The 27,888-nt window shown below is 46.6% G+C and overlaps 1 protein-coding gene across 12 annotated transcripts; it reads right to left on the bottom strand.

The window, feature by feature from the left end:
- Positions 1-348: 348 nt before the first annotated feature.
- ATP6V0A1 (ATPase H+ transporting V0 subunit a1) lies at positions 349-27,430 on the bottom strand. 12 transcript variants are annotated; one of them, XM_021532860.3, is made up of 23 exons: positions 27,347-27,430; positions 27,091-27,215; positions 26,908-26,986; positions 26,507-26,604; positions 25,879-26,007; positions 21,468-21,571; positions 20,573-20,699; positions 19,036-19,118; positions 18,337-18,430; positions 16,823-17,035; positions 16,085-16,235; positions 15,671-15,810; positions 14,731-14,888; positions 14,194-14,284; positions 13,378-13,496; positions 12,861-13,077; positions 12,176-12,283; positions 11,418-11,486; positions 9,197-9,304; positions 8,599-8,616; positions 6,741-6,858; positions 6,202-6,373; positions 349-1,657 (listed from the first exon to the last, which is right to left on the bottom strand). In XM_021532860.3, the coding sequence occupies exons 2-23, from the start codon at positions 27,205-27,207 to the stop codon at positions 1,564-1,566; spliced, it is 2,607 nt and encodes an 868-aa protein (XP_021388535.1). In that variant the 5' UTR covers positions 27,208-27,215; positions 27,347-27,430; the 3' UTR covers positions 349-1,563. The 12 variants fall into 12 exon arrangements, with proteins under 12 accessions (XP_021388535.1, XP_021388538.1, XP_085418056.1 ...); XM_021532863.3 differs by having other exon boundaries at positions 21,468-21,550; XM_085561930.1 differs by having other exon boundaries at positions 27,091-27,218; positions 27,356-27,430.
- Between the last annotated feature and the right edge of the window lie 458 nt (positions 27,431-27,888).

Below are 27,888 nucleotides of genomic sequence, written 5' to 3'. Positions count from 1 at the left end.
CGAACTTCTCCCCCTGCACAACTCCTCATTCCACCCAGTCAGGGGTCCATCAGGGAGGGCAGGAGGCTCCGGGATAAATGACCCCGGCCTTCGCTCAGGATATCGCTGGGGCTCGGTAAACACAGAGGCATCGCAGCCCAGGCAGGGTCACGCCCGTCTTGTTGTACAAACCAGCCCTGCCCACCTCAAGGTTCTGGCCATGGAGGTGACAGGATCCTGGACAGAAATGCCTAAGGTCCCAGCTGTCCCCAGCAGCTCTGGGGGCTGTGTTCAGTGTAGGTCAGGGATGAGGAGTTGCCCCTGAGTCCCCTCAGCGAGCTCTGGAGAAGCAGAAAACAGGCCACAGTGTTTGTTGTGGAGTTCATTTAATTTATACAGTGACTGTCAGCAGAACACAGCAGGACTCGTGTCAAAGCTCCACCTGCAGCCACACTTTGATTTCAACCTTCAGTCTGCAAACATATCTGTGGGTGCCCACCACACCCTCCTGTAACGCAGCGAGTGCCCAGGACCTGCCCAGGTGCAGCACAAGGGTCCCTGTGCCCCACGGACGTGCACATTGCAGTGTGCAAGGCACACACAACCTTCTCACCTAATTTTGAGCAGCCTGGCACCTCGAGGCATTCCCTCCTTGCTTCCAGGTTAATGAGTCTCGTTATTGTTCTAATCTGTCCATACACATACTCAGCTCCACTGCGAGAATTGAGCACGACAGTCACACACAACACTAACGCAGCCCACTGCTGCTACAGGAATTGAGGAGTGCAAGGAAATATTGACAGCTCGGACAGGAAAGAAAGCAACAGCTAATGCAGGAACACGCCACAGAGACCCCCCTGCCATGGAGCTATTTTGGCAAGACCAGGCTGCTGCTCTCCCTTAAAGGGCTCCCCAGAGAATGCACAGGACAATGTGAGTCACTGGTACATCCATCTGTGCAAAAGCTGCCTCCACCAGCCCACACAGGCACTATCTGCTGTGCCTTGAGGGCTTTGATTTCAAACGAAACTCCAAGAAATTTCACTGCTCGTGGCAGTACCTGCAGTGACCAGTGACAGCCTGCACCAAGGCTCACCTCCCCATCCTGCCCCAGGCCACGGTCAGGCAGCTGAGTCCCAGTGCATGAGGACTCCTCACCACTGCCTCCAGCAGGAAGAGGGGGAGCAGCCCTCACTCTTCTCGAGCTGAGGTCGTTGGGCCTTTTCTCCATGTGCTGTTTTGTCCCCTCAGCATAGCTGCCATTTCTTTTCTGCCCCAATAAGCTGCCAAGGAATGAACAATACAGGGAGCACACGACTGCACACCAAACAGACAACTCATGCACTTGGTACCTTTGGGAGTAAACTTAAGGAAGGAAAAGTTTTTATGATCCAGTGTTGTTACCCCAGAACGTCAAAGCTTTTGGCTTTGGGATGCCATGATAACACTCCAGGGTGCTGCAATAAGTTATTGTCACTATACACACGACTCACACACACGGGGAGGGGTCAGTCACACTCTTGGTGCTGGGGAGGGTCAGTCTCTCACACACACACAACATTTAACACTACTGGAGTGGGGGCCTCAGTCATCAAACCTCCCCTCACGGATGATGTCAAAGGAGAAAGGGAGAAACTTGAACCCAGTGCCAGTGTAGAACTTGTTCTGGAATTCAATCCTGCAAAAGACAGAAGAGTGATTACTCATTAGAAAGGCGTCTCTCAATAGGAACAATTAGAAAGAACTCCATAAAAAGTAGGATTACTGACTAAAAAAAGCTTTTAAAAGGGGTATTAAAACACAATGTATCTTTTGGCATAGCCCCCCCCCATCTATGTGTGGAGCAAAGATCTGCCCAGAGACTTTGATCCCACCCTCAGGGTCAAAAAATGGCAACAGGAGCAGAAGGCTGGCCTTGACCTCAGTGTCCCAGGAAGCACAGGGAGCAGAGACAGCACTTTCTACACCAGCTGCTAAGTTCCCTTTTTCATTAGCACAAGCCTCAGCCATGTGACACTGAGCTCAGACTCCCCACCAGCCACTTCTGTTTATTCCCTGCAGCACATTTGCACTGGGACGTGCCCGCCAGCTCCAGCCGAGCGTTAGCTCAGCCCCATTTGCTGCTGCCCCTAATGAACTCGAGTAAAAAAGGAATTATTCTAGAGAACTGCCCAATAGTCAGCCACAGCCAAATAGGGACAGAGAAAACTAATCCCCTGATTCCCAGCAAAAACAAGCCCAGGCTTCACAGACACTTTCCACTGCACAATCCACTGGAAAACAAAGTCCCTGCAGGCAGCAAGTGACAGCAAACTGGGGAGCCTTTAACACAGTTCAGGAGAAGGGTTTTTTTAGCAAATAAAGACAAACTGGAATAATTTTTCCCCAAATGGGGAATCATGGCAAAATCCAGAGCTGCTGGATTCAGCTAGCAAAAAGTGATTTCCCCACAGAGCCCAGGAGGGAAATGCTCAGTAAAACCAGCTTTAGTGTGTATCTTCTGCTGCCTCGCAGGCCAAGGAATCCCCAGGATGAGCAAGATTTTCCATGTGGGAGGAAGGGCTCCTTGCCAACATGCTCCAGTTTTTCAGGAACCCTGATAATCTCCATAAGTATCCTGTGACTAAGAACTGTTCTGTAAGCAGAGGGAAATGGGAGGCAGAGGGTTGAGACAAGTGAGTCACCCAAGCTCACTGTGACTGGCATGTTAACCCTGATGATTCACAATTCCAGCTGGCCTCAGCATCCAAACCCTCCCTTTGGACATTCCATTACAACTGGGCACAACTGGAGGCCTGACACTGGAAGAGGGGCTGCTCTAAGGTTAGAAAACTAGCCAGAAAAGTGTATTTGACCAAATAATCAGTGTAAATGATCAGTGGGTGTTTCTGCAGGTGTCTCCAGGAACACCCAGAACCCAGCAGGAAGCACTGCTGTTGCCAGGCTCACTGCCTGTTACGTGTCCCAGTTTATTGCTGAACCCTTCATGTGTCTCACATCGTGACCAAGTTCTGCAGAGAATTTACAGACGGTGCCATTATCAGCAAACAGCCCAGGAGTCCTCTGGCAGCAGCAGTGCTACAGACCCTCTCTGTAGCTTTTTGCATTAACAGTAAGTGTCAGTGTTTCTTTCCAACATCTTTCCAACCCCACAGAGTCAGGGTACTGACACTGGAAAACCAGGCAGCTCCAGTCCTGTGAGTAGGAGGCAAAAGTGAAACGGGAACCCCAACTGTCACTCAGTACAACTGCAAATTCCCACTCTCTGCTTGTGTCCCTAAAGGTGCCAGAGCCTGGGGTCAGGTGTAAACCAGGCACACCTCGAGGGTGGCACTCCCGACAGACAGAACCCACTGGGGTGTCTGTGCAGAGAGTGCTGCAGTTCCTCCTTCCCAAAAAGAGCAGAGGCCCCATATCTGTCCCTGGGATATTCCATCCTGCCTGACAGGAGGCTGCAGCTGCCCCTTGGAGCAGCAGCTCCTGCAGCCACACTGCAGGTGAGTCCTGGCTCATGGCATTTACAAAGGAAAATCAAATCCTGGCTGGTTGTTGAGCAGCTGGACTTCACCACTCCCACTCGCTGGATTGAGAGTGGGATGCAGCTCCAACACAGCCACACCTCTCAGGAAGCAGCACCCTGAATAGTTACAAACTTTTTCTTTTGGGCACAGTCTGTTTTGGCTTACATTAGAAGAGATGATTAGCTTAAAAAAGGGAAGCTGCTTTAATCTGAATGTTGATGTCAAACTACATCACTGAAAATGAATAAATGGAAAGGTTGACTATTTCAGAAGGGTGACATATTTCAGAAGAGCTACAGCAAAAGATGCTGACAGCATGACAGCTGAGACACGTACAGAGCTGCAGTGGAGCCCAAATTCACACCCTGCAATCCTGGCAGCAATCCAGAGGCTGCCTCCACCCCAGAACGGCCCAACCTGCTCAAAGAATGCACGTTGAAAAAGCACAAAATAAGCCTCCCTCATTTGGGACTGCCAGGCACAGCATGTGGAATAACCTGTGAATTCCCTGACCAGTAAAACACATTCTCAATTCCTCCTCCTTTCCAGGAAGGCTGAACCACCCACACCTCAAATTCCTGATAGGTGACGGCTCTCTCACAGCCAGAAATTCCCATCTCCTCCTCCCAGGACAGCTGGATTTGACCTCCACTCTTCCTTCCTCTTCCTAAAAAGGGAACACCTGTCATTGGAACACCCTGTTTTTGGTTCAGGAGCATAAAGGAATGTGAACAGTGTGCTCTTTGGAACCACTGCAGGTGCCTCCCTGTGATAACCAACACCCAGCAACCTCAAAATCACTTCAGCAGATCACTTGCAGTCTGAAATAGAACCTTCAACTTGCTTTTTGGGCTCTGAGCCTGAACAGATTTTCTAGCAGAGCCTGAGCCTGCAGGTTTGAAATAAATGTTTAGGGAAAACAGGACTTTGTCAAGCACTCCAGTTCCACTGCTGCCTGCATGGGCAGAGTGATCCCTGCCCCCACTGCTGCTGCCCCTGGGTTTGCCTGTTTGCCATTTCACTGACACACACACAGAGGGTTTTTCAATGGCCCTCTAGGGAAATGTGAGCCATTGCCTCCAGCTCACACCTGTTCCAGGTGTCTGAGCCATATCTGGAGGTGCAGTTTGTGATTAACACAATACAGGTACCTCCCCAAAAATGTGTTTTCTGCTCCATGGAGCCTGTCTAGAGCAGCTGCTCAGAGCTGTTCCTCTGCTGCTGCTTAGAAATGGCCATGCAGCTCCACAGCCCAGAGAGGCCACAGCCCTGGAAATCCTCTAATCCTCAAGGAATTACAGAGCAAACCCACCACATCTGGAGTTAACACTGCTGCCCTCTGCTCCTCTTGGACTGCTCTCAGTGCCCAGCAGGGTTTGGGGGGCTCCTGCTGTCACTGCTGTGTGGCCCAGCACGGTGACAGCAGGGAGAGCATGAAGGACCTCTGGCCAGTCAGCAAGGAGCTCTCGAGTGGCTGCTATGCAGGGTTCAGGCTGGATGCCAGGAAAAACAGAGGCACCATCCAGCAGCCATTTCCAGGAGTGCCCCCCTGGCTCCCTCAGCACAAGATGGCTTCGCCCCAGGATCAGCTTGGCTCACTTGGCTACAGAGACCCAGGTGGACCAGGATCCTGCACCCCCACGAGCCAGGACCCTCCAGCCTGCACCTCACTAGCCGCCAAGGCAGAAGGCAAAAGGCCAAAGCTTTCCTTCCCCACAAGCAGGGGAAAGGTGCAAAAAGCCTGATTTTATTTATTTTATTTAGGTGGGTTTTTTTGTGGTTTTTGGTTTTTTTTTTTTTTTTTTGGTTTTTTTTGAGGCACTTGCTTCCTTTTGCCCTTACAGAACTACTTTCAGAGAGTGCTCCCAACCTTTTCTTCCCATTTAAGCAAGACAGAGTATTTCTTGTGATCTTCCCTTTGCTCTCATGACCCCCCTGGCCCAGGAAATCAGCAGCCTGAGGAGATGGCAGCAGCCTGAACCCCAGAGAGGCACAGACTCTCCTACATTTCAGGCTGAGAAAATCCTACTCCCAGCTGCTCCTCTGATCCCACCAGTGCACTAACTAAGAGGGAATCTGAAGTGGAACAATGAGCGCTCTCAAACATGCATTAGAGAAAGCTCTTGAATATTTTCCATACTTGGGAGCAAAGTAATTCCTTCTGCTTTGCTGGCTGCATACACAGGAGCTTAACAATGACAGGAAAGGGCCTGCAAAAGCAACTTCCAAAAGCAAGACCAGCAAAAACTCGCAGCTATCCCATAGTACCCCAAGGGCAGAAGGCAGAGCCACTCCTGTCCAGGGCAAGGTTTTAGAGCAATGAACAAGAGCACAAGAAGGAACCCGCAGTCAGTGGCTATTGCACACAAACAACAAACACAGGAACCAGGGAAAAGAATAAGAGATGGAACAAGAAAGTCCTGCTGAAAGCCACAAAGCACACTGCTCCTGCCAGCACAGCCTCCCCAGTCCTAAAGCTTGGGGCCCTAAAGCTTTACCCTTTTAGTGCTCATTTCTAAGCAGAGCTCCACAACTTTAAACAACAATTGGGGGAGGTGTTTTACTACAAACAGAATTGAAAACTCTGACCCTTTTTAAGACTTTCTGCCTTCTAGAAGATGGCATTTCTGCACAGTCCAGGTGACATCTAGTTTCTTGTTATGAAGAGCTCTCCAAGAGTCTGGATGTTCCAGTAACTCACCAGTGCAAGCGCAGAGCGTGGAGGAAGGCTGAGAGCCCCTCCATGACCAGCAGAATGGCCACTGTCAGCGTGGCAAAAGCAGCAAAGATGAAGAAGAGGCCCAAGCCTCCCCCCAGGCTCCTGACGCTGAGGCCGATGTGGATCACCATGGTCCAGAGCACCTCCGAGAGCTCTGCGAGAGAAAGGGGAGAGGACTCAGGTCAGCACAACAGGGGGGAGTTCACTGGTAAAGTAAAAACTGAAGTCAAGCAAACCCCCCCTACAATGAGGTGGAAACTGAAGAAGGTGGAAACAAGAGCTTTTGCAGCCAAGTGTGCCAGGACGTTGCCTGCAGCTGTCACGCAGGGCAGGGCAGAGTCCTTGCTCAGCAGCCCTGTGTGCTTTGTTCTGCCACTGTAACTCCACTGCTGCGCTCAGCAGAGCTGTGGCAGCAGAGCCTGGCTGTGCAGCTCACTGCTCTGGGCAATGCAGGCACAGCAGGTGCCAGGGGAGCCCCGGGCAGGGCCAGGAGCAGAGCTCAGCCCCCGAGGGACACTCACGTGCGTGGGCCAAGCTGAGGGCCCAGAGGCGCAGGTAGGAGGCCGTGTTGGAGATGCAGCCCAGGCAGTACTCGATGGTGTGGATGGCCTGGTACACCACGGTGTCCCCAAAGTCAAACTGCAAGGGAACAGAAGATGAGGGCAGCTGGGAGCGCTGGGCCAGCTGTGGGGGGACAATATCACCAGGGACACTGTGTGTGACACTGCACACTGACACTGTCTTCTCCTGGTTTAGCATGCCAGCGCCACAAACGAGAAATGGATCTTGTCTTGACAGGTTTGGCAGAATTACAAATGCTGTGATGTGGATATTGTTTTCTTATTTTGCCATGTGAGAGTCAGATATTCCAAATTCATCCATGGGCTTAGCCAGGAAAAGACTGTTCAGCAGAAGGTGGTGCTGGTGTGCACTCCCTGGTAACCCAGGGGTGCTGCTGCAGAAAGGAGGCAGTGCCCCAAGCTGTACTGTGTGTGCCTTTGCTACAGGAGCAACAACAGCATTTTGCAAGACATGAACCTGCCCTTTTTGAAAGCAAAAATAATGCATTAAGCTACCCTGAAAATGTCACATCTGTGTACCATTCACTGGCAAAGTCTCTGTGCCTTGATAATTTTCTGCAATAATAAAAGAATTTACAAGGAAGTCTGCCATGTAGGGCAGTTTCTTATCCTGCAGCTTGGGAAAGCATTCCCTGCAGTTTGGATTTAATCCATGCTTCAGAAACTGCTCAGATTTAATTGAACATGATGTTTTAAATACATCCAGTGACTAATGCTCTAGGCATGCACACAAGGCTATTTATATTCTTAATTCTCCCCAAGTATATCGAAGGCAATAAATATTTCAAACAATTCAGTTAAATTAGCTGTCAAAATTATAATCCTTTCTCCACAGAATGTGAGCTGTGAAGTTCTTCACTAAAGGCTGCCCTGGCCAACAGTTCCAGCTCTGGACAGATGAGGCAGGAGGGAATGTGGGAAATGTTTAAACAATGACATTTCAAAGCTGAGTGCAACTGTCAAAGAGAGCAACCCCTGAGCCATTGTGATTGCCGTGGGACAGTCTTTGTGGGCTGACACGTTTTCCCCAGGTTCAGGGAGACATCAGGTACACCAGAACAGGAACCCTGTGCCTCTCCCCTAATCCACACAGGCCTGTGCACAGCAGAGCTCTGAGCAAACCACTCTCAGCACAATTTTCAGCAGCAGTGCCCTCGTTAAGCTGTTCTGATTTCATGCCATTTGTAAATTTTTTTGTAGTAAAATTGGTTACCTGATAGTGCTGAAACTTACACTCAATCCTGCATCAGTATTAACCCCCCACTTTTTAAATACTTGTTACAGGTGCTTATGAATGAGCAGTTTCTTAGAATGGAGCTTCTCTCTTACACAAAGCCTCTGGCCAGTTCAGTTCTTGAACTACATGAAACTGGACTGGCTGTGCTGCATTTGCTCTCTGGGTCAACCAGCATCATCCTTAACATGGCAGACTGCGGGAAGAAATCTCCTTTAACAGTTTGATGCAGATAAGAATTAAGAAAGCCACAACAGAAAAAAGCTGAGGCTTCTTTGGAGGCTCAAAAGTGAAAACTTTTCAGTTTGAGACCTCCAGCTGAACTGTTTCCCAATCAACTGGAAACAATCTGCAGACAGGGGATCAGACAGACAAGCTGTATAGATAAAGTCATTAAAAGTCTGTGGATGTAGGTGTGTATGAACTAAAAATGGCCTGTAACATGAAAACAGCAAGATCTTTTGGAAAACAAGATGCTGTGACATAACAAGTTCCATTCAGCACGTTTTACACCGATGGGAAATGGCCCAGGTACACATGAAGGCAAAGCTGCTGTGTTCTTACCACCTCGTCCTCTGTAGGCTTGAAAACACAAATTTACATTTAGTGCAGTGTTTTGATCACATGAATCATGAAGACATTCAGCAATTCCCTCCTATGCACGCCACAGAAAGCAGTACCACATCCCATGCACTACAGAGGCAGGATCTGCTGCAGGCCTTCAGAGGCATCAGAAAACTCCCCAGCTCCCTGAGATCCACTGGTTTTCTCCTCTCCCAGAGGAAAGGGAAGTAATTAATATTACCCCCAGCAGTCAAAATGAATATATACACAAAATTTCAGTGCTGCAGAAATACAGCCCCTGAATTTCCACTGGCATGGGAGAAGCAGGTAACATGTGGCACCCGGGAGTGCTGTGCACCCCTGAGATGGTGGCTTTTTGGGGACAAAGAGAGCCACATCTCCCAGGATATGGAAATTATGCTGCTTTTTCTGGAGTCCTGGGACTGACCAAGAGACAGTCTGTGAGAAAAATGCTACGAACACACTTCACTGGGAATGTTGCTGTTTAAACAGCCTGGAAACAAATAACTACAGTCCCAGTGAGCTCATCCTGCTGCCGAGTGCAGTGCCCTGAGAGCGAGGATGCTCAGGTGCTTACCTCTTCCCCCTCCTCAGAATGGGTAGATAACTGGTCATGTTGAATGATCTCAGCATCCTCCTCCGTTGGGCCATTGCCCACCCGGATCCCACCAAAGTTGTGCGTGCCCTGACACATGCAGAAAAGAAAGAGCAAAGTGTTGTTTGGGTTTTAGTGCAAAAGTGCAGGTTTCTCATGACTCCATGTGCAGCAGCAGCTCACAGAGGAAAACAAAATATTAAATAGTAAGGCCCAGATTAAGGCAGGTACAATTCTATTTCCCAGCTTGGATGGGAAAGGTGCTGATTCCTGCTGGGGCTGGGGAAAAAAAAAAAAAAGTCTGTCTGAGTGAATCCTTGGTACATTTCTACAGTGTAACTGCAACCATGAGGACAATAAAGGCACACCTCTCAGAGGACATTTGCTGGCTCTGACAAGCAACAGCCCCATGTCCTGCCCAGCATGGCTGGACAAGCACACACCACTGGTGGGTACTGGAGCAGGTCATGGAGCTGAACACACTAACACAAACACACACACACGTGCTCCCACCAGCCTCAGGCACACCAACACTGCATGGAAAACCAGATCTTCCCCTGCTTGGAAACTCTACGTTGTGCAAGCAGGTCCTTTTAGAGACATCTGTTCTGACATTTAGCATCTGACCCTCAGGTGCACCTCCAGGACTCCAAAGGGAAAAGAACAATACACAGACTGAGCTGAAATGCTGAAATTGGGAGCAGATCTCACCTGACCCCTGAGTCTGGCCCCTAGAAAGGCAAACTACAACACCACAGATAGAAATAAACCCTGTGCCCAGCTTCAGCACTGTCTTGGGTCACCTGTGACACAGGATGTGACCTGACTTGCCACATCCAGACTGTGGAAGTCCAGGGATGCCCATGCAGATGAAAGAGGCTGAAGGTCCCAAGACCTGGTGCTTGCACAGACCAGCAGAACAGCTTCTCTGAGTTCTTCTACCTCCTTTGTCCTTAGAAGCCTGCTTTTATTTTAGGTTGAAATAAAAATATGCTCAAAATGCCAGATATGAATTAGAGATTTTATCAGGTTTCTAAAAACAAATTAGGTAGGCGTTTATGCTCTGAAAACAGAAATAAAATTTAAAAACCCCTCCATATTAACAACTAAGACAATGCTTTTATTAGGATTTTCAGTATCTCTGAAACACCACAAGTCACTGAAGACTCCTGTCAATATTCTATTTATGTATTTCTAGCCTGTGTGAACTTGCACTTGAGCAGCCTTTCCCTCACACTCGACTCATATCCATTCCCTGTAACCCAGCCAACCTAAACACAGCTCCAACAGCTCCAATTGTTTACTTGATCCTTCTAAGCACACTTCACACAAGACCTCCCCTCGCAGCTTCCTGATGGAGATGCATTTCATACGCTGGAGGGATCCTGCACAAAAGATCCATTGTCATTTCTGACATTTCTGTGAGGAGACTAAAGTGTCATGAGAGAACCAGCTGACGTGTCCCTCCCAGCACCTCTGGCACCTGGAGAGCATGATGTGCTTCACACAATTGGTGAGACTCACACCTCCTCCTCAGCCAGGCAGATTCAGAACTAAAAGGTAGCTGAAATAGGCAGCACTGGGGAAAGGACTAAGTTTTGGGGCTGCCAAAATCCTCAGCAGAAAGCTTTGGCAGCAAAGAGCCATCTGTAAACTTAGAAACACATAAGTCAAAACAACTACCACCAAGAAGTTTGTTTGTGCACAACCATTTTATAATAATTTCAGGTTAAAGTGTGTACAGGACAGATGTGTCACAAATCCAATGGTTACTGACATGGAGTTGCTGGAGGCCATCACATCACTGTGCGTTTGGGAACATGTAATGCAAACAGAAATGCTGCACTGAGAAGAATCCTAATCTATCTTAAACAAATACACAAGCAGAAGAAAAAAAAAGGGAATTTAACGTGGGGGGATGTGGTAGCAGGAAAACCTGTGCTGCTCTGCAGGTTGGATTCAGCAGCACTCCTGCAAGCAAGTGTCTCTGTGCACGCACAACTACCATCCTCCAGCCTGGGTGTTCATCCAGCATGTATCAATTTGGCTAAACTTTGCTCTTTCCAAGAGAAAGTGTTTTTCACCCTAAAGTTGCACTTGCCATTCCCTTATGAAATTGAGATAGGTTCCATGCTCCCTCGATAACCAGACACAAAGCCAACTCCCATCTGCAATGCATCAGGCGAGTTTGAAGTGCACTCACTGTTGCAGCCGCTGCTGCCTCGAGCGCCTGCGCGTTCGTGCTGCCCTGGGCCTCCTCGGGCTGCCCTTCCTGGGGGTGGACGGAGAAGAGAGAGGGAGGAGGAAGGAAACAAAAAGAGAAAGGGAGACGAATGGAGGGGACATGGGAGGATGAAAGGTGGTCAGAGAAGGGAGAGGGAGTGTCTGTAACTGAGCTGGTCTTTGACTCGCTGTACATCCTCACAGCGCTGCCAGACATGCACGTCTTCGCAATGTTCCTGCACCTCACACACTGTACAGTGCAGCTGGAAACCTACAGAGCAACCCAGCACACAACCTCTCACATCAGTCTCTAAGTCTCTTTTAATTGTTTTAGTTTTTAACCATCCAAGCTGTTTGAACAAAGATAGCTGAGAATTCTGCCAGCCAATTCCATCTCTGTTTCCCACTGCCAGCCTAGCCCAGCCACAGAAATGCATCCAGCAGCCAGTGAGGCTGTTCCTAACCAGCTACCAAAGCCCAAGCCAGAGACACTGCTGTGATCATTTCCAACAGAAGGGGTTTTTAAAAGCAGGTTTGATGCTGGATCCAGATCTGGGAAGCAGGCAGGCAACACTCTCTCTCCAGTAACACCCACCTGCTGGTATACCCAGGAATATGCAAAAACACTTTACAGGTTTCAATGCAGTGTGAAACCATGAATCCAAGCTCAGGATGGAGAACACAGCTTTTCAACCAAAACCAGTTTTCATATGGAAAATATAAAAAGGAGTCACCCACCAAGTGTTTTCTCCTTAAATACTGCTGGCGAAGGACCAGGGGTTTGGCCACCAGCATCCATGGCACACACAGCAAGGCTACCACCACGAGGAAGCACTGGAGCCCTTTCTGCAAAAGAAACAAGTCTCAGGTAATTCAGCTGCAGCCCCTGCTCAAACACACACAGAACCCAGCAAGAATGGCTGAATTCCCAGCATGTGGATGCTCCACTACCTCTCTCTCTTCTGGGAACGGCAATTAAGTACTTAATGCCTGCAGCTGCCACCTCTGACTGAGCACAGCATTTAATGCTGAGACTGGGTTAGACTGGAGAAAAATCCAAAAGATCCTGCAGGGAATGAGAATTTGGCAGGTGTCTGATACTGCTGGGAGGAAATAGCGTTGGTGTCTTGAGCTAAGCTGAGAGGAATCACATTGCAGACATGGGACAATATTCCTAATTGCTTCCCACAATTAATCAGGATCTGCATGTTCGGAAGCCACAGCTGACTTATGGTCAGACAAATAAAATTTCATGGTATAGAGATTATTCCTTCCTTCTTCAACATTATGTAGTATCAGCCTTCAGAAATGCTCTATTACAGTGGAAAGATGTTTCATGCTTGATTTCACAATTATGACAAGGTCAATGAAACACTCCAGTATCACAAAGCACCTCTGATTCTGCTCTAGCAAGAGCACTCACCTGCCCACTATAAAGCATCTTATTACTGGTGTCCTCATAGGAGAACAGAAACATGTTGATAAAGTGTATTAAGAGGCTTGGTGCTTCCTTGGATGTGTGAGCATCATAGGCTGTCCACTTGTAAAATATGAGAATAACAAGGTATCCAAAGAGGGAGGACATGAAAATCATTTCTGGGATGAATCCAAGATAGATATTCAGTGGCTTCTTAAAATAGCTACAGGGAAGAAAAAAGAAAGAAAGTTTATGTTAGATTTAGGGCAAAATTAGAATTAGAAAGTTAGAATTAGGGCAAAAGCTTTTAATAAGAGTGTGAAGACAATGCAGGGGCTCAGCAAAGACAACAGCTGGGCCTGGAGCACGGGAAATGTGTGACAGGCACATTTCCACACACAGCCAGAGACAACTGCACTGCACCTTCCATCAGGAGGTGGGGGCTGACAGGCATCTTAAACCACACAACACCCAAAGACATTCCACTGCCCCCACCATGAGAAAACCAGAGCAAAGCACTTACATGTGGTTGAGGAGACTCAAGGCGACACCAAAGAGCATCTGGAAAATGCCAAGGATCACAGACATCTTCATCTTAAAGGAATTGAGGAAAGCCAGCTTATTGCTGGCAATATTCCAGATCTGTGAAAAACAACACCTAGTCAGATAACCAGGGAAAGGAAATCAGGAGAAGGAAAACACTCCCTTTAAGCTAAACAGTATGAACCAGTCAGGAAGTGTGAGGCTGAAAAAGCAGGTTTTTAAAGATGCATTTGTCCTACAGATTTCTTTTGGGGAAATGAGCAGAGAAGCTTTCAGCTGGGAACAGCCTGACAGTAACTGAGCCCACCACTGAGCAGGAATCAAATCTGTTTGCATGGTACCTCAAAGATGCAGGAGAAAAGAGGCTGTATCCTTAACAGAAAGAATCTGATTATTCATTTAAAGGAAGAATTACACACAGGTCTGATTTCCTGCACTTCCTCTTTATGTGGAACCCACACATGGTTTGTCACATATTACAAGCAGAGTTAAGAGGTGTTGATGCAGGCAGGTACAAAGTGGCAGGATTACTGGGAAATGTACATTTCCAAGGGTGACTGAAAAAAGAGATTAACAACTTTCCCCAAGGTAAAAAAGTAACTTCAGAAAGTGATTTTCAAGATTTGATTAAAGCACTGCAGGCTAGAAGGGGTGAGAAAGCAGCCTTTAATGGATTCAGAACAAGGGTCTCTATCCCAAATCTGGCATCTCAGAACAGTGAACAGGCAGGTACTTTTCTTTCTGCTGACACAGTGGATTTTGCCCAAAATACTGCAGAGGAAGAATGAGCTCTTACTGGGTCAATGCCAAATGGGTAGGGCCCACCAAACACCCCTGGGATAGCAGGATCCAGCTGCAGCAGGGGGGTGGTCTCCAGCAAAGCATCTCTGTTTGGGAACAAGATTATAAAAACATTAACAATAGCAATGCCACCGTCCTGTAAAAACTAACAACACTCTTCCCTTGTGAGAGCAAGAAATTGCTTAAATTAAGAGAACTTCAAGGTTGTAGAACATCTACAAATTCTAGAGATTTTCCCAAATTAATAAAACCCTGTTTCTTGATCTTTTATTCAGTGACATAAGGAAGACAGATTCAGGGGACAGGAATCTTGAAATGTCTATGGGAAAACAGATGAGAAACTGCATCTTTTTAAGTTTTCTGGGAAAAAAAAAAAAAGCCATTTTGAATCTTGGCACGTATTATCCCATTTACAATCCTCTTCCAAATCTACCTGAGACAGAGGTCAGAAATTTTTGTTTTCCTCAGCTGGAAGGACAATGGGGAAGGACAAGTCTCACTGTGTCTACAAAGTCACCAAGGGTTTACTCACGACCAGTTGGCTTTATTGAACATGGGCCGGACACTCCAGGAGGAGCCAAACATGTTGAGGGATTTGGAGAAGCAGTCGTTGTAGATGAGGCCAGTGTAGGTGGAGAACAGCCCCATCAGCAGGATGATGTAGCGACCACTGAACACCATGTTGAACATCTGGTGTAAAAACCCAAAAGGAACAAAGGAATCTGTGAGAACAGGGAAAGTCCCTCCTAAAGCCAAACAAGGGAAATCAGTCTGTTGTGGGACAAACATGAACCAAGAGCCCAAAATCTGTTTCTCCTTGTCAGGGATTAAGGGTGCAAGAGGGAGCAGAGCAGCACAGATAATGAGGATAAAGGGGCACCATGGATCTCCACAGGGGACTCAGGACCAGCTGGAGAGGACAAACTGCACTGCACAGCCTGATGCAACTCCCAGCTGGCAGCATGAGTTTGGAGCCAGGAGCACAGACCATGTCAGTCTCCTCCAGCCCTGCCAGTGTATCTTAACTCTGGTTCAGCTCCTGTCAGCCCTGAGCCAGCAAAACCAACCTTGAGCAGCAAATAGGAAAAATGTTAGGGATGGGATATATATGTAGAGGAATTGGGAGTTTTGCAGTGGCTAAACCCCACTATGATCCAGCTAAATTTGGGTGATTTGTTTACACCAGCTTACCTACTACACTTGATAATTTCCTTCAGACAAATGAAATTAATATTTTCCTATAAATATACAAAAGGAAAAATCAAGGGAACTCTATACTATTATGAAATTACACTACTTTGTGTGTGTGTATGTGTGTGTGTGCTCTTCAGGCTTCCCAACCTGTCCATGTGCTTCAAAAATTCCAAAGGAGATGTAATGGGCATTGTCAACTCAAGAGGAGAAGGATGGGAGTAAACCAAGCTGCAACTCTTTGTTTGAAATGCACAGCTCAGCATGATCTGCCACTTTACCTCATTATCACTCTTCTGGGACAGGATCCGGCTTTCCCTCACCACCATCCAGACAGCAATCAGAGTCATCAGGATGCCATGGCCAAAATCCCCAAACATCACAGCAAACAAGAATGGGAAGGTGATGATGGTATAGGGTGCTGTAAGGGAAAAGACAACATTCCCAGGGCACTATGTGTTAGTCAGCCCAGATTCATCATGGTGTAGTCCAGGCAATTTAGTAAATAGAACTCCCCAGCTTCCCCTCTGGGGAAAAGCTCATGGAAAAGCTCCCCAGCTTCCCCTCTGGAAAGCTCATAAGTCTCTACTAGAATTCTCTATCAGAGATTTCCACACAGGACAGACAATACAGATAAACATCAGAACTAAAAAAATTACGGCAGAAGTCTTGGACTTTTCTACATCTGAATTTACCTGGATTTATTTCCCGATATGTCCCAATGCCATAAGCATCAACAATGTTTTGAAAGCCAGAAGTAAACTTATTAGTTTTGTTGTATGTGGGTGGGGTCTGATTGGTTTGCATCCTGTTTAAAATAGATGGGACAGTGGATCCGCTGTGCTCCTGTTTGAGAAAAACAAAGGGAAGATCAGCAAACCCACCCTCAGAGCATTGGAGGACTAAGTCCAACACAACTGTCCCCCTGGCATTTGGAAAACTGCAAGCTTGAGTGTTTGCAGTGTGCTTGCACAATGAGACACTGGAGCAGCTGAGGAAGGCAGCCAGGATTCCACTGCTCTCCCCTTCGTGTAGCAGGAGTAAAGGTGAACATTGTCTGCGTAGGACAGACAAGAAAATAAAAAGCAAGCGGAAGGACTTTAAAAAACCCAACTCTCTTGGCTATCTCAGCAGAGGGTGAGTTTGCCAACATCCTGGAGAGCTCCTCTATCCAGACACTAGGACTACAGAGACCAGCAAGGGTAACTAAGCATACCAAAGGACTTACACACAGTAAACTCCTCACATTCCAGCATTCACCTGAACTTCAACCTTCACATTGTGTATTTGTTACTTATTTTACCTCTAAGTCATCATTTCTGCATGCTAAGTAAACTGTCCTCTGTGATTCTAACAGCCCAAGACGAATGTGCTCAGAGGCTCACAATACAGAAAAGGCAATGAACCCACGTGGTGGCACAGCATCTACTCACAGTGCCTCTCCTGAGAGCAAACTGGATGGAATCAAGGTCAGCAACGGGACACCAGACTTCAGCAATCAAGCACTTCTGTGTCACATCGATGTTGCACAGGTTCAGGGTGTGGTAAATTGCCTTCATCTTCCTCACTTTGATGAACCACACACGGATGTTTTTAGCAGCTGCCTGCAAAACCCTCTGGCGGTGATCCTCAGTTTGGTTCAGCACCTTTCAGAGGAGCAGGAGAAAGATGAGGCCAATCATGGAACAAAGCTCAAGGTGCACCAACAAGATAAGCCTTTCCCACAGAGGATGAAGGACCAGCTTTCTCCCCCACCCCAGGCACAGGCTGCAGTCTGTGATGTACCCCCAGAGTAATTAGCTCTTCTGAAAGGCTTAAGGGCTTTTTCCAGGGACACTTTCTGATTATTTTCCTCCTCCAGCTCCAAGGTCAGTGGTTGTTTCAAACAACAAACTGTGCCAAGATCACAGGGAACAGTTTTACCTCCACCCAGGTTAAAAGAGCAGAGAAGAATTCTGCAAGTAAAGGGTGTGCTGCCTTGCAAAAACACACAATTTACTCTGAAAGACTTGTTTACTGAAGGGAAAAGGAGAAAGTGTTTCCTACTGAGGGTGTTTTCCAACTGGAACATATCAAACTCAGGCCAAGTCGTATTTCCAGTGGAAAGTCTTAGATTGAAGGGAAAGTGAGGACACAAGGCACATGCTGCTTATAGCAGTTACATTGCTTCTGAGTTCCTGTCTACTTTAAAATATCTTTTGAGCTATACTGCACAACTCCCCACTTGAGACAGTTTCTGTATCAAATAAGTAGGTCAAATTCAACCCTTTTTCCTTTTAGTTTCTGAACCTTTTCTCAATTTTTGTCTCAAATCCCTTAAATCTTTCTACATTATCACATACTGACTTTCTTCCTTGAAGCAAGCACCAGGTATTTCAGAGGTGGCACCCACGAGATCTGGGTACTAATTACTTTTTACCAACATTCAGGCTGCTGCACAAGAGATTAGCTGTAAAGCAGAAGCTCCTCAGGATAGCACAATGTGAAAATATAAAGACAGGCAGAAAAAGGAAGAGCTAAATTAATGTTAGCATTGTTACATCTTAACTTGAAAAAAGTTTAAATGTTTTCAAAGTATTTGCAGATGAAGCAGGCAGTTACACAACATGCTGTCAGTCAGAACCTGCAGGATCTCCCTACATAAGTTCCACTTTTCTCCCTGGTAAGGAGTTCTCTGTAATCATTTGTTTATATTAATTTTTTTAGCCCTCCAGAAAGATCAAATCACCCATCCCAAATCCTGATACAGAAACAACTGAGCAGTCTCCAAACACCTCTTCTTGCACTGCTGGTCTCAAGCTACCTGAAGTTGAAAATATGGTCATCTCATGGGGCAAAAATCCTCTTGTTTTAACAGAATCTAAAGTTTCCAAATACAGTTTACAACGAGATTATTAAAAAATAATTTAAAAAACCAAAGAAAATTCATTGGTTCCAGTTATTTTACCATCTGAAGATCATCAATTCTGGTATTGACACCAGAAGCCATTTCCTTCCGCTCCTGGGGTGTTTCTGGGCATGGGTAGAGGGAGGCCCGGAACCTGGAAGACAGGGAATCACCTCAGTGACAGAGATGGAAAGATCAATCACTCAGGGGTAAGCCAGAAGCACCTTGAGAGAAGTTTCTGATCAGCAGAGACTGCCAAGCAGAGCTCCAGCCTTACATGAAAGGGATGCAGAAGTGCTTTAGGCCAAAGCAGAAGTTGAGTGCTAAAGAAAACAGAAGTGGGAGGGAATCCTCTGCTCCCTGTGCTGCCAGTGTCTCCAGGCACTGTCATGGGGCTGGTCAGCCATCCAGCTGAGGGGGGATGCTGCCACACCAGTGCAACTGCTGATAGAAGCAGTCACTGCTGTCTCCACTGTGAGAATATCCCACTGATGTCCCATCAGGCCTGCTCCAGAAATCAGCACTGCCTTGTTTTTCTGCATTCCCTAGCACAGCAGTTGTGTACTTTGAGCATTACAGGCTGGGGAGTGGCAAGTGTGATTGTAAAATGTGTTTCAGTTACTTATGGCACATTTAATTTGCTCTCTAAATGTGCTCCTGCAGCCACTGCGAAACAGGGAATTGAGAAATATCGATATATAAAGTAATGTCAGTGTGTTTAAAATAATTGAGAATTGCCCAGCTGTCAGACTTTCATACCCTTCACAGATCTTCTTGACTCTGTTCTTCAGCTGGTCACCTTGGAAGAAGATGATAAATACAGACTTGTGCACGTAATCACCCTAGAACAAAGGAAAGAATTGTAGAATTTAGCATTGGCTAATTACCAGAAATCTGATTTTCCTTTCACTGAGTCTGTCCATCAGAGCTCAGATATGCAGAGCAGGTCAAGAAATATACCTGATTAACACTGAACAAGGGGGGCAATTTTCTCAGCTTCAGTACAGAATACCTGCACTGTGTTTGTGTTCACTGAAGCAAAATGCCCCAGGTTATCCATTATTGATTCTATAAAGTAAAGTAAATGGGAAAACCTGGTAAGAGCTCCAAAAATAATGATGATTTTATCAGTACTTAGTTCAGTCAGCTCACCTACAGAATCAAGCCAAAAGAGTGAATGAAGATTTAAAAAAAGTGGAGTTTAACCAGTGTGGTTCCCAGCAGAGACACATTCCTTGCACAGCTGTGTCCGTGGGGGCAGCCAGGGCCCCTTTCCTGCATTTGTTGACAAGTTATTGTTCTACCTTACTTAGGAAATTTTAACATGTTTCAAGAATAATTACATTAGGTGTAACCTCAATTTAAGGAAGTTCTGCACAATAAGAACAGAGTCTCTCCTAGCAGACAGATGATTCCACAGGTCACCTACCAGTGGTTGGTGGGACAAGGGAACACATCAGCCTCACATGAGAAAGTGAGGCTGATACTGAGCTTCACCTCCTGGATCTGTGTTCCAGGGCAGCCCTTTACTAGGTAAGAGTGAGGGTGCCCCAAGTTTGGGCAGTGCCCACTGGTTTGAGCACAGAAGACACTGGATGTAAACCCAGGCCAAATTACAACATTTATTATTTATTTTTATAGTAATGTGAACGATTCTGAGGTGGATGTTTAAACTACTGATTAGTGAATTATGAAAAAAAATGAAAGGTTCAATTTCAGAGAAATGAGCTTCAGATACTACACACCACTCATGTCCCAAAGAGCATCTCCCATGGAGAATCATTACTCATTGCAGTTTGGGCCAGAGAAATCACTAGGCCCTGCTGCAGTCTATGTTTTGTTTTCCCCCTTCCAACAGCACTCCCCATCCAGCCTCCTATTTTTGTTTTAATTGAACAGGAAAACATTTGTTGATGAAGCTCGGAGGCTGCAGCAGGTGCTGTGATGGACCTCACTGAGGAACAGCGTGGAAGAGGTTTTACAGCAACTTCTGTGAGCCAGAGAGAACTTTGATAAGAGGATCCATGTTTATCCTTGAAAGAATTTTCTACCAAGGTTGTTGACATAAGTAAGAAAGAAGGATAAATAAGAGAAACCTGCAACTATTCCAATAAGTGATTTGTTTGTCTTTCCTGACCAATGAGCAAAGTGTAAACTGAGGTGTTTTGTAAGAAAGCATAAAAAAGATGCGTTTGAAGCCTTCTGAAAATGGAGTGTGCTGCTTTTTGCTGTCTCTGTCTCAACTACAACAGGACAGAGGCTTCTGTCTGAAGGCCCCTTCCACGTTTAGCTGTACCGTGACGGGGTCCTCCAGCGGGTTCTCGATCTCGGCCTGGCGCAGGAAGACGTTCCCGCGGCACACGCGCCACAGCATCCGCTCGAAGGTGGGGATGCGCTCGCGGTTGATCACGCCAGCCACGAACCTGCAGGGGACAGCACGGCCTGAGGGGCTGCACCTGAGCCACCCCACAGCCAGCACGCCGTGGCAGCTGGGGGCTGGCACCTCACCAAAAGCTGTTTTAACATTAAAAGCCCTGTTTTAACATTAGTTCTTCAAGCAGAATGGAAGGTTCTCTAAATACACACAGCAAAATAATTGCACTAGAGCACAGGTTCTGTTTTTTAACAGAATGAAATAATATTTTAAAAACATACAAATCACTGCTTATAGGAGAAACAAATGCATTTAAATGTACAGTTTCTAGCCTTCATTCCCCTACAGTCCTGGTACATTGGCTGCAAGGGTTACAGCAGCCATGGTTGCCAGTGACTTTGTCCTGGACTCATACTTAGACCTCACTGGACCAAACCCCATGTCCAGATAAAGTATTACACATGTACAAGGAAGCCTGGAAGCAGCTGATAAAAAGGATGTAGAACTATACAGTTATTTCAGACCATTATGTGCCCACAGTAGTTACAACTTTCATCAAAGCTCTGAGATCTCAGAACGTCTGAGGAAACAACCAGACAGGCTTACACAGAACAAACTGGCTTAACTGCTTGGTGCAGACAGAAACTTGTGAAGCACAAACATGAACTGGGAAGTGACTATGGGCAGGAAGAGAGCAGAGAGCAGCAGCCAGTTTTAGATCAGCTTTCATCTGCTGAAAGTTCCACAACTGTGCTGAAATCATTGCTGTTTCCACAGGCTGAAAATCCCTAATCCAGCAATCCTGAATTGCAATTACCCGAGTCGGAGCGGGGCACCTCTTCCCATCTCGCTCGGCTCCAGCAGTGAAGAGGATTCCTCCAACAGGTCTGGATCCGCCATCTGCTGATGATGCAATTCAGCCTGAATTCACAAATCAATTAATATCTAATGAAACCAGTTAGTGGCATGCAGGGAATGAGGAGCCAGGAGATAGTTGTGGGAGACAAAGAAAGAAAAGAAGAAAGGAAAGGAAAGAAAAGAAAAGAAAAAAGAAGAGCAAACGTAAGACAGCAAAAAGAGGAATAAGATGACAGAAAAGACAGCAAGAATCACACATGGAAGGAGAAAAACAAGAGGAAAAATGGAATGGCTCAGCAGGGCTTCCACACAAGAAAGGCTTGAGGATTGTTGCAACAAAGGGGCTGGGAGATATATAAGTCTGAAGAAAGGCAGAATTAAAAAAAAAAAAAATTCAAGTTTTGAACACAAGTGATGTTCCCAAGAACCATTTTTAATGGCACAGAGCAGAGAAACACACCTGACTTGTGTATTTCCCCAGATATTAAATTAATTAATCCTTATTCACTGTATGGTTCACCATCAGTGACACAAATACTGCTCAGAGCAGGCCAGCAACATGGCACATCTCTTGGCCAGCAAGGCACTGAAACAGGACAGTTTTACACTGTCCTCTGCAACCAATTTGCAGGGTAAAATTCTTAGGAATATGGCTTATAAGTGTCAGAAATTCAGGTCAAGGATGCTCAAATCATATCTTTGTTTGCACCATCTTCACACTTGTTCAACCCCGCCTCACACTTAGATCTACCTCTGCAGCTTATAAAACGAAATGCCAAAGATTATAGTTCCTGAGCACAACCAGAGGCCAAAGTCTACCCTCTGTGGAATGCAGGAGGTCTTTCCCACAAAGCCACCCAGGGAACTTGTTAAACCACACTGGAAGGCAGAGTTTGACCCAAGGACACATCACATCCACACACACACACACACACACACACACACAGAGCACAGCCTTGCAAAACCTGTGGCAAGTGCAGTAACTTAGCCCCAGTCTCTGTATTTGGGCAATAGTTGTGTCACAGTGAAAATCTCTCCAACACTTTACCTGCTTGTCAAATGAAAGTGTTTGCCATATACAAGAGAGTTTTTGCAAGGCTGACACCAAAAGCAGCTCAACTGCTTGTACACACACTTGCTGCAGCTTAGGATGTCACATGAGGGAGGGAGCCCCTAACTCACTTGGAAAGGCATCACAGGAATTCCTGATCCTTTCAACTGAAAGGCGACTTGTTGCAACATCAGAAACTGAATGAAAATTCAGTTCATATAGAACACAACTAAAATAAGAAAGTTTGGTACCTGAAAACAAAACACACAGACCAAACAACCCAGCGACTGTTTGACATCTCGAATTCAGGATGTTGAAGAACAGTAAGTTACAATTGTTAGAGGCTTGTATTGTATTTCCAGTAACCAAGACACTGTCTGGGGTCATTTTTTGTGATGTGCAGCACATTTTAGCAGATGACTCATGGAAAAGGAAGAACAGCACATGTGATACCTCTGGATTTGCCTCACCTGAGAGAGAATTTGTTATATGCTTAATATTAGCTTGGCCCATTTGGGCTATGTGTCCTTTATTTAGGACAAATCCTGTTTTGAGGAGGTGGAATTACAAATCAAAACAATTTAGAATAAATGTGGATTAGACTAGTTTAACTAAAAGGAAACATTATTTTGCAAGGATTATTTGCATTACAAATTCCATATTCCTTAATTTCTCAACAACTCTGATTTGATGAGCACACACTTTCTAGAAAGGACATGGCACAGCAGGAGCAGCTCTGAAGGATAACTGAAGCACTGCTGGGGGATTTAATAGAAATAAAATACTGAGACTATGTGGAAATGGAAGAGGTATCCAGTTCCAGTGCAGGAAAACAGGATTCTGGGAAATCTACTTTGAATATGAGTTTTCACCAGCAGTGAGTGAAATGTCAGAGTATTGTGAACTAGTTTTACTAGATTAGGTCATTCAGGATTGGAATCTCCCAAGCATTTCCATGACAGTAATCAAGAAGCATAATACAAGAGCATTCATTATTAAACACTTTAAAATTGCTTATTGATCCCCTGATCAGCATCCAGATTAGCACCTTTGATCTCAAAAAAGGCTCATTTTCTCCACTGATGATTGCAGTCCTGCCCTGTGACAGTTCTGGATGCTCAGTGCAAACCCATACAATTCAAGCCCCTTCCAGGTCACAAACAGGACAAAAATCAACGTTCACAAGAACTAAAAAGGATTCATGTCACCATCTATTAACCCAGAGCCAGACAGAAGTGACAGATGCAAAGCAAACAGAGAAAAGCAGATGGCAGAAGAGTCAGAGGGAGGAAGAAGGGACTGCATGCCATTAACCGTTACTTTTCCAGTCTTCTTTTACGCTCACACTCTAGGCAAAGCTCTCAGAGAAATCTCTCCAGCTCATATGGCTCTTCATAAGCAAGAAGACTGAGAAAAGGAGCATAATCATCAACATGGTGTGTTGGAACAAGAAATGGCTGCTTGGGCTGGAATAGTCACAGGAAGAATAAGGGGATATATTGCCACCCTCCCTCCCACCGTGTTCAAACTCTGGAGAGCAAATGCCCAGCAGGAAGGAATTGGAGAGTCAGCCATTTCTTGTGCAACTCATTACTATGAATAACACAACCTTAATTACAAGTTATTGTAATCTTCAAGTGTTGAATGTGCTGTGTAATGGTGGCATGGAGGAAGTTGGCCACTCTGGGATGGTGAGCAGAGGCAGCTCTGGGCTGCTCAGGGCTTCCCCCAGCTGTTTGCTGAGCACAGAAAGCTGAGACAGGTTTAAACTATCCACACTTACATTTTAGTGAACATCACCTGTGAGCTGTTCTGTTTGCTTTTATGTAGAGCAGCATATGTTACTTGGTGTATTTTGTTTTATAACTACAGAAAACAGTTAAGAAAGAAGCAGAATATTTCTAAGCTTTCTGTGGCTGGTTTGTGTAAGGCTGTGGGTTACATGCCATGGACTGTTTAGAAAATTGATTTTGATCTTTAAATTTAGTTTGATCCCACTGCAGTTGAAGAGGAGCAGTGGGCAGAGAGATCAATAATTAACAAGGCCAGGTTGGATGAGGCTTGGAGCAACATGATCTAGTAGAAGGTGTCCCTGCCCAGGGCAGGGGGGTGGATGGGGATGAGCTTTAAGGTCCTTCCCACCCCAAACATGTCTGGGATTCATTCTCGATATAGAAGTGCTCAGCACTTGGTTTTACATGATACTCAGAAGAGGCAGTGCTACTTTAACACAGCAAAGTAATAGATTATCAGGTTAATCCTGTTTGTCCAAGGGACACTTGTAAGTGAACATCCAACGCTCAAATACAAGAGATTTTTGTACTGAAATCAACCCCACAACCCAGCAGCCCTCACAGCAGCAGCAGTATCTGTGTCAGCAGTAACTATGACTGGCACAGGACCAACCTTGGTGCCTGAACAGGCAGTACCTTCTGCCAAAATAACAAAAAACAAACTGTTAGATAAACGGCCTGAAGTGTGCAGGAGTCCAGCTCCACTTGACAATAGCCCTTGTAAATACCAGGAGCCATTTCCGTTTGGAATTCTTTGATCAAATCCTGAGATCAGAGGAAACAGGACATCTACTCAGCAAAAACATGTCCTGAAAAACACACATGAGCTCTTTGAGAGAACTGCCAAGACTCTTGAGATACTTCAGCTTTACAAGGAAGGGTTATGTCTTCTCCCAAGCAGGAGTTATGTCAGTGCCACGAATGACACTGGAGAAGCTGCTCTCAGCTCCAGTGAAAGTTGCCAGTTCCTAGCCTAGATGGTATTTGACAAAATGTCCAAGACTTTAAATGTCAGCTCTGCTCCACAACTGACCTCTGAAAGCTTCAGGGTTTGATCAAATGCTCAGTTAATTAATTAATTATCTATTATGTCAGTGGACTTTGTATTGTGACCCTGATGAGTCTCCCCATAACACTTTAAAGGCTGAAGAGAAATTCAGCTCAATTTTAAGTCTTCTGCACGTGCACCAAAGAAACTCTGACTGGGGACAGTGCTTGCTGTAGCACCAAATTTTGGGGCTGTTGATGTGCTTTCAAAACTACTCACATCTTAATTATTTGACACAATTTTTAGACAAAATCACTGCTTAACTAGAACAAGCCCAAATCAGCATTGTAGGAGGTAAATAATGAGTAGCTATGTGTACTGCATGAAAAATGGAAAACAATTTGTGCAGCTTTCTCAAACAAAGCATAAAATGACCCTGCTGTCCAAAACAGCAACTAAAATATATTTGAGAATAAAAATGGTAATTTCTATGAGAAGAACCAGCTCCCCAAGTGTTAAACCCCACCGGTATTCTGACCTCATCAAAAAACTGCTGAGTTTTACGCAGTATAAATTTTAATTCTGTCAGCTCCAAGAAGTTCCTCTTCAGAGCCTCCTGGTTGGTGTTGATTTCTTTAAGCTCATTTTCAATTTTCTCAAAGTTTGCCTGGAAGACGTGAAAAGGAGAAAGAAAAAGGACTTAAAGCAATTCCATGAGTAAGTGCTGTTCAGCCTGTCAACACACAGGTGAGATGCTTCACATTCCCACCCAACTTGCATGGATTTACAGGTGCATCTCCAGCCTGCTGTGGCACAGATCCAAATCTGCCACATCTGCAGGCAACTGCAACTTCTCACACTCAGCCAGCCATTTATGGACTGGATTGACAGTTTCTTCAAATCAATAAAATCATGATAAACGTTATGACCACCACCATAAGTCATGTGGTTCCAGCTATTTTTGCCTCATTTCAGTGGTGAAATTCCTGTTGAGTATTCTCACTTCTGTATTTGGACAATGTGAGCTGGCAGAGCTGCTTCCAGGGACAGCTGGAGACTGAGTTAATGCCCTCCTGCCACTAAATCCTGTGAGCATCAACTAACAGAGAATTTTCCCTGTTTCCTTTCAGAGTCAAATACTAGTTTAAGTCTTAACACATCATTACCTCCAGGTCAATCATGTCACGTGGAAAAGGCACCTCTGGGTTTTCGCCAGTGTCCATGATAGGAATATTTGCCTTTTTAATCTCCTTCTCCACAAACCCTGTCGAGACAGCATTAGAAGTATTAATTACAGACATTTCAGTGTCAAACAGTTCCCCCAACCTGCACCTGGCCCCAGCAGCAGCTGATTCCTTCACCTCCTATTCCAAGGTTTTGGCCAGAGTTATCTTTCCAGGGGAAGGTGAATCCCTGGAGGCAGAGAGCCCTGCCTGTTCCCTCACCCCTCTGCTTGTTCCAAACGCTGCCCTGCAGCTTCAGCCTGCCTCCAGTGGGGTTTGTTTTGTTTTTTTTTTAAAGCAAAATCTGCAGAGTCAGAGCCACAACAACCGCAGGGGGAACGTACGGAGCTTTCGGTCCATCTCCTCGCACCTCCGGACTTCATTGACGAATTTACGGTGGAACACGTTCACGTCGGGGTTGAGCTGCAGGGAGAGACACGGCACTCAGCGCACGGCCACGCCACCGGCCCCGGTGCGGCGGGGCTCCCGGGGCTCCCGGTGCGGCGGGGCGCGCAGGGGACACTCACGTCGCGGAACTGGACCTTGCCCAGCTCGCCCAGCTCGCTGACACAGCAGTAGGCGGCCTCGGACTGCAGGAACAGCTGGGCCAGGGTCATCTCCTCGCTGCGGAACAGCTCCCCCATGGCGGCCTCTGCGGAGATGGGCCGTGACAACCGGGCCGGCACCGAGGCCTTCCCGCCGCCCCGTCACGGCCCGGACAGCGCCGTCCCCGCGCCGTCCCCACCATATCCAGCCCCGTTCCGCTCCGTTCCCCGCCATTACCTGTCGCTGTCGCCGCCGCCGCCGCCTGGCCCGGGCCGGCTCCCGTCCGCGCGTCACCGCCCGCGTCTCCCGGTGACCGCGCGCGGCCCCGCCCCGGAACGGCGGCTGCGGGAACGCCCCGCCGGAGTGACGTCACGAGCGGCGCGGTGACGCAACGGTGACGTCATCGGTGAAATGAAGAGCTGTGCAGTCTGTACCTGAAGTGGCCGGAGGTGCAGAGCTGTGCAGTCTGTATCTGAAGCAGCCGAGGTGCAGAGCTGTGCAGTCTGTATCTGAAGTGATCAGAGGTGCAGAGCTGTGCAGTCTGTATCTGAAGCGGCCGAGGTGCAGAACTGTGCAGTCTGTATCTGAAGTGACCGGAGGTGCAGAGCTGTGCAGTCTGTATCTGAAGTGACCGGAGGTGCAGAGCTGTGCAGTCTGTATCTGAAGTGACCGGAGGTGCAGAGCTGTGCAGTCTGTATCTGAAGTGACCGGAGGTGCAGAGCTGTGCAGTCTGTATCTGCATCAGCCGAGGTGCAGAGCTGTGCAGTCTGTATCTGAAG

The sequence above is a fragment of the Lonchura striata genome, chromosome 27 (genome assembly GCF_050655825.1).
Source record: "Lonchura striata isolate lonStrDom1 chromosome 27, ASM5065582v1, whole genome shotgun sequence".
Taxonomy (NCBI): Eukaryota; Metazoa; Chordata; class Aves; order Passeriformes; family Estrildidae; genus Lonchura; species Lonchura striata.
This window is presented reverse-complemented; position numbering and strand designations above follow the sequence as displayed.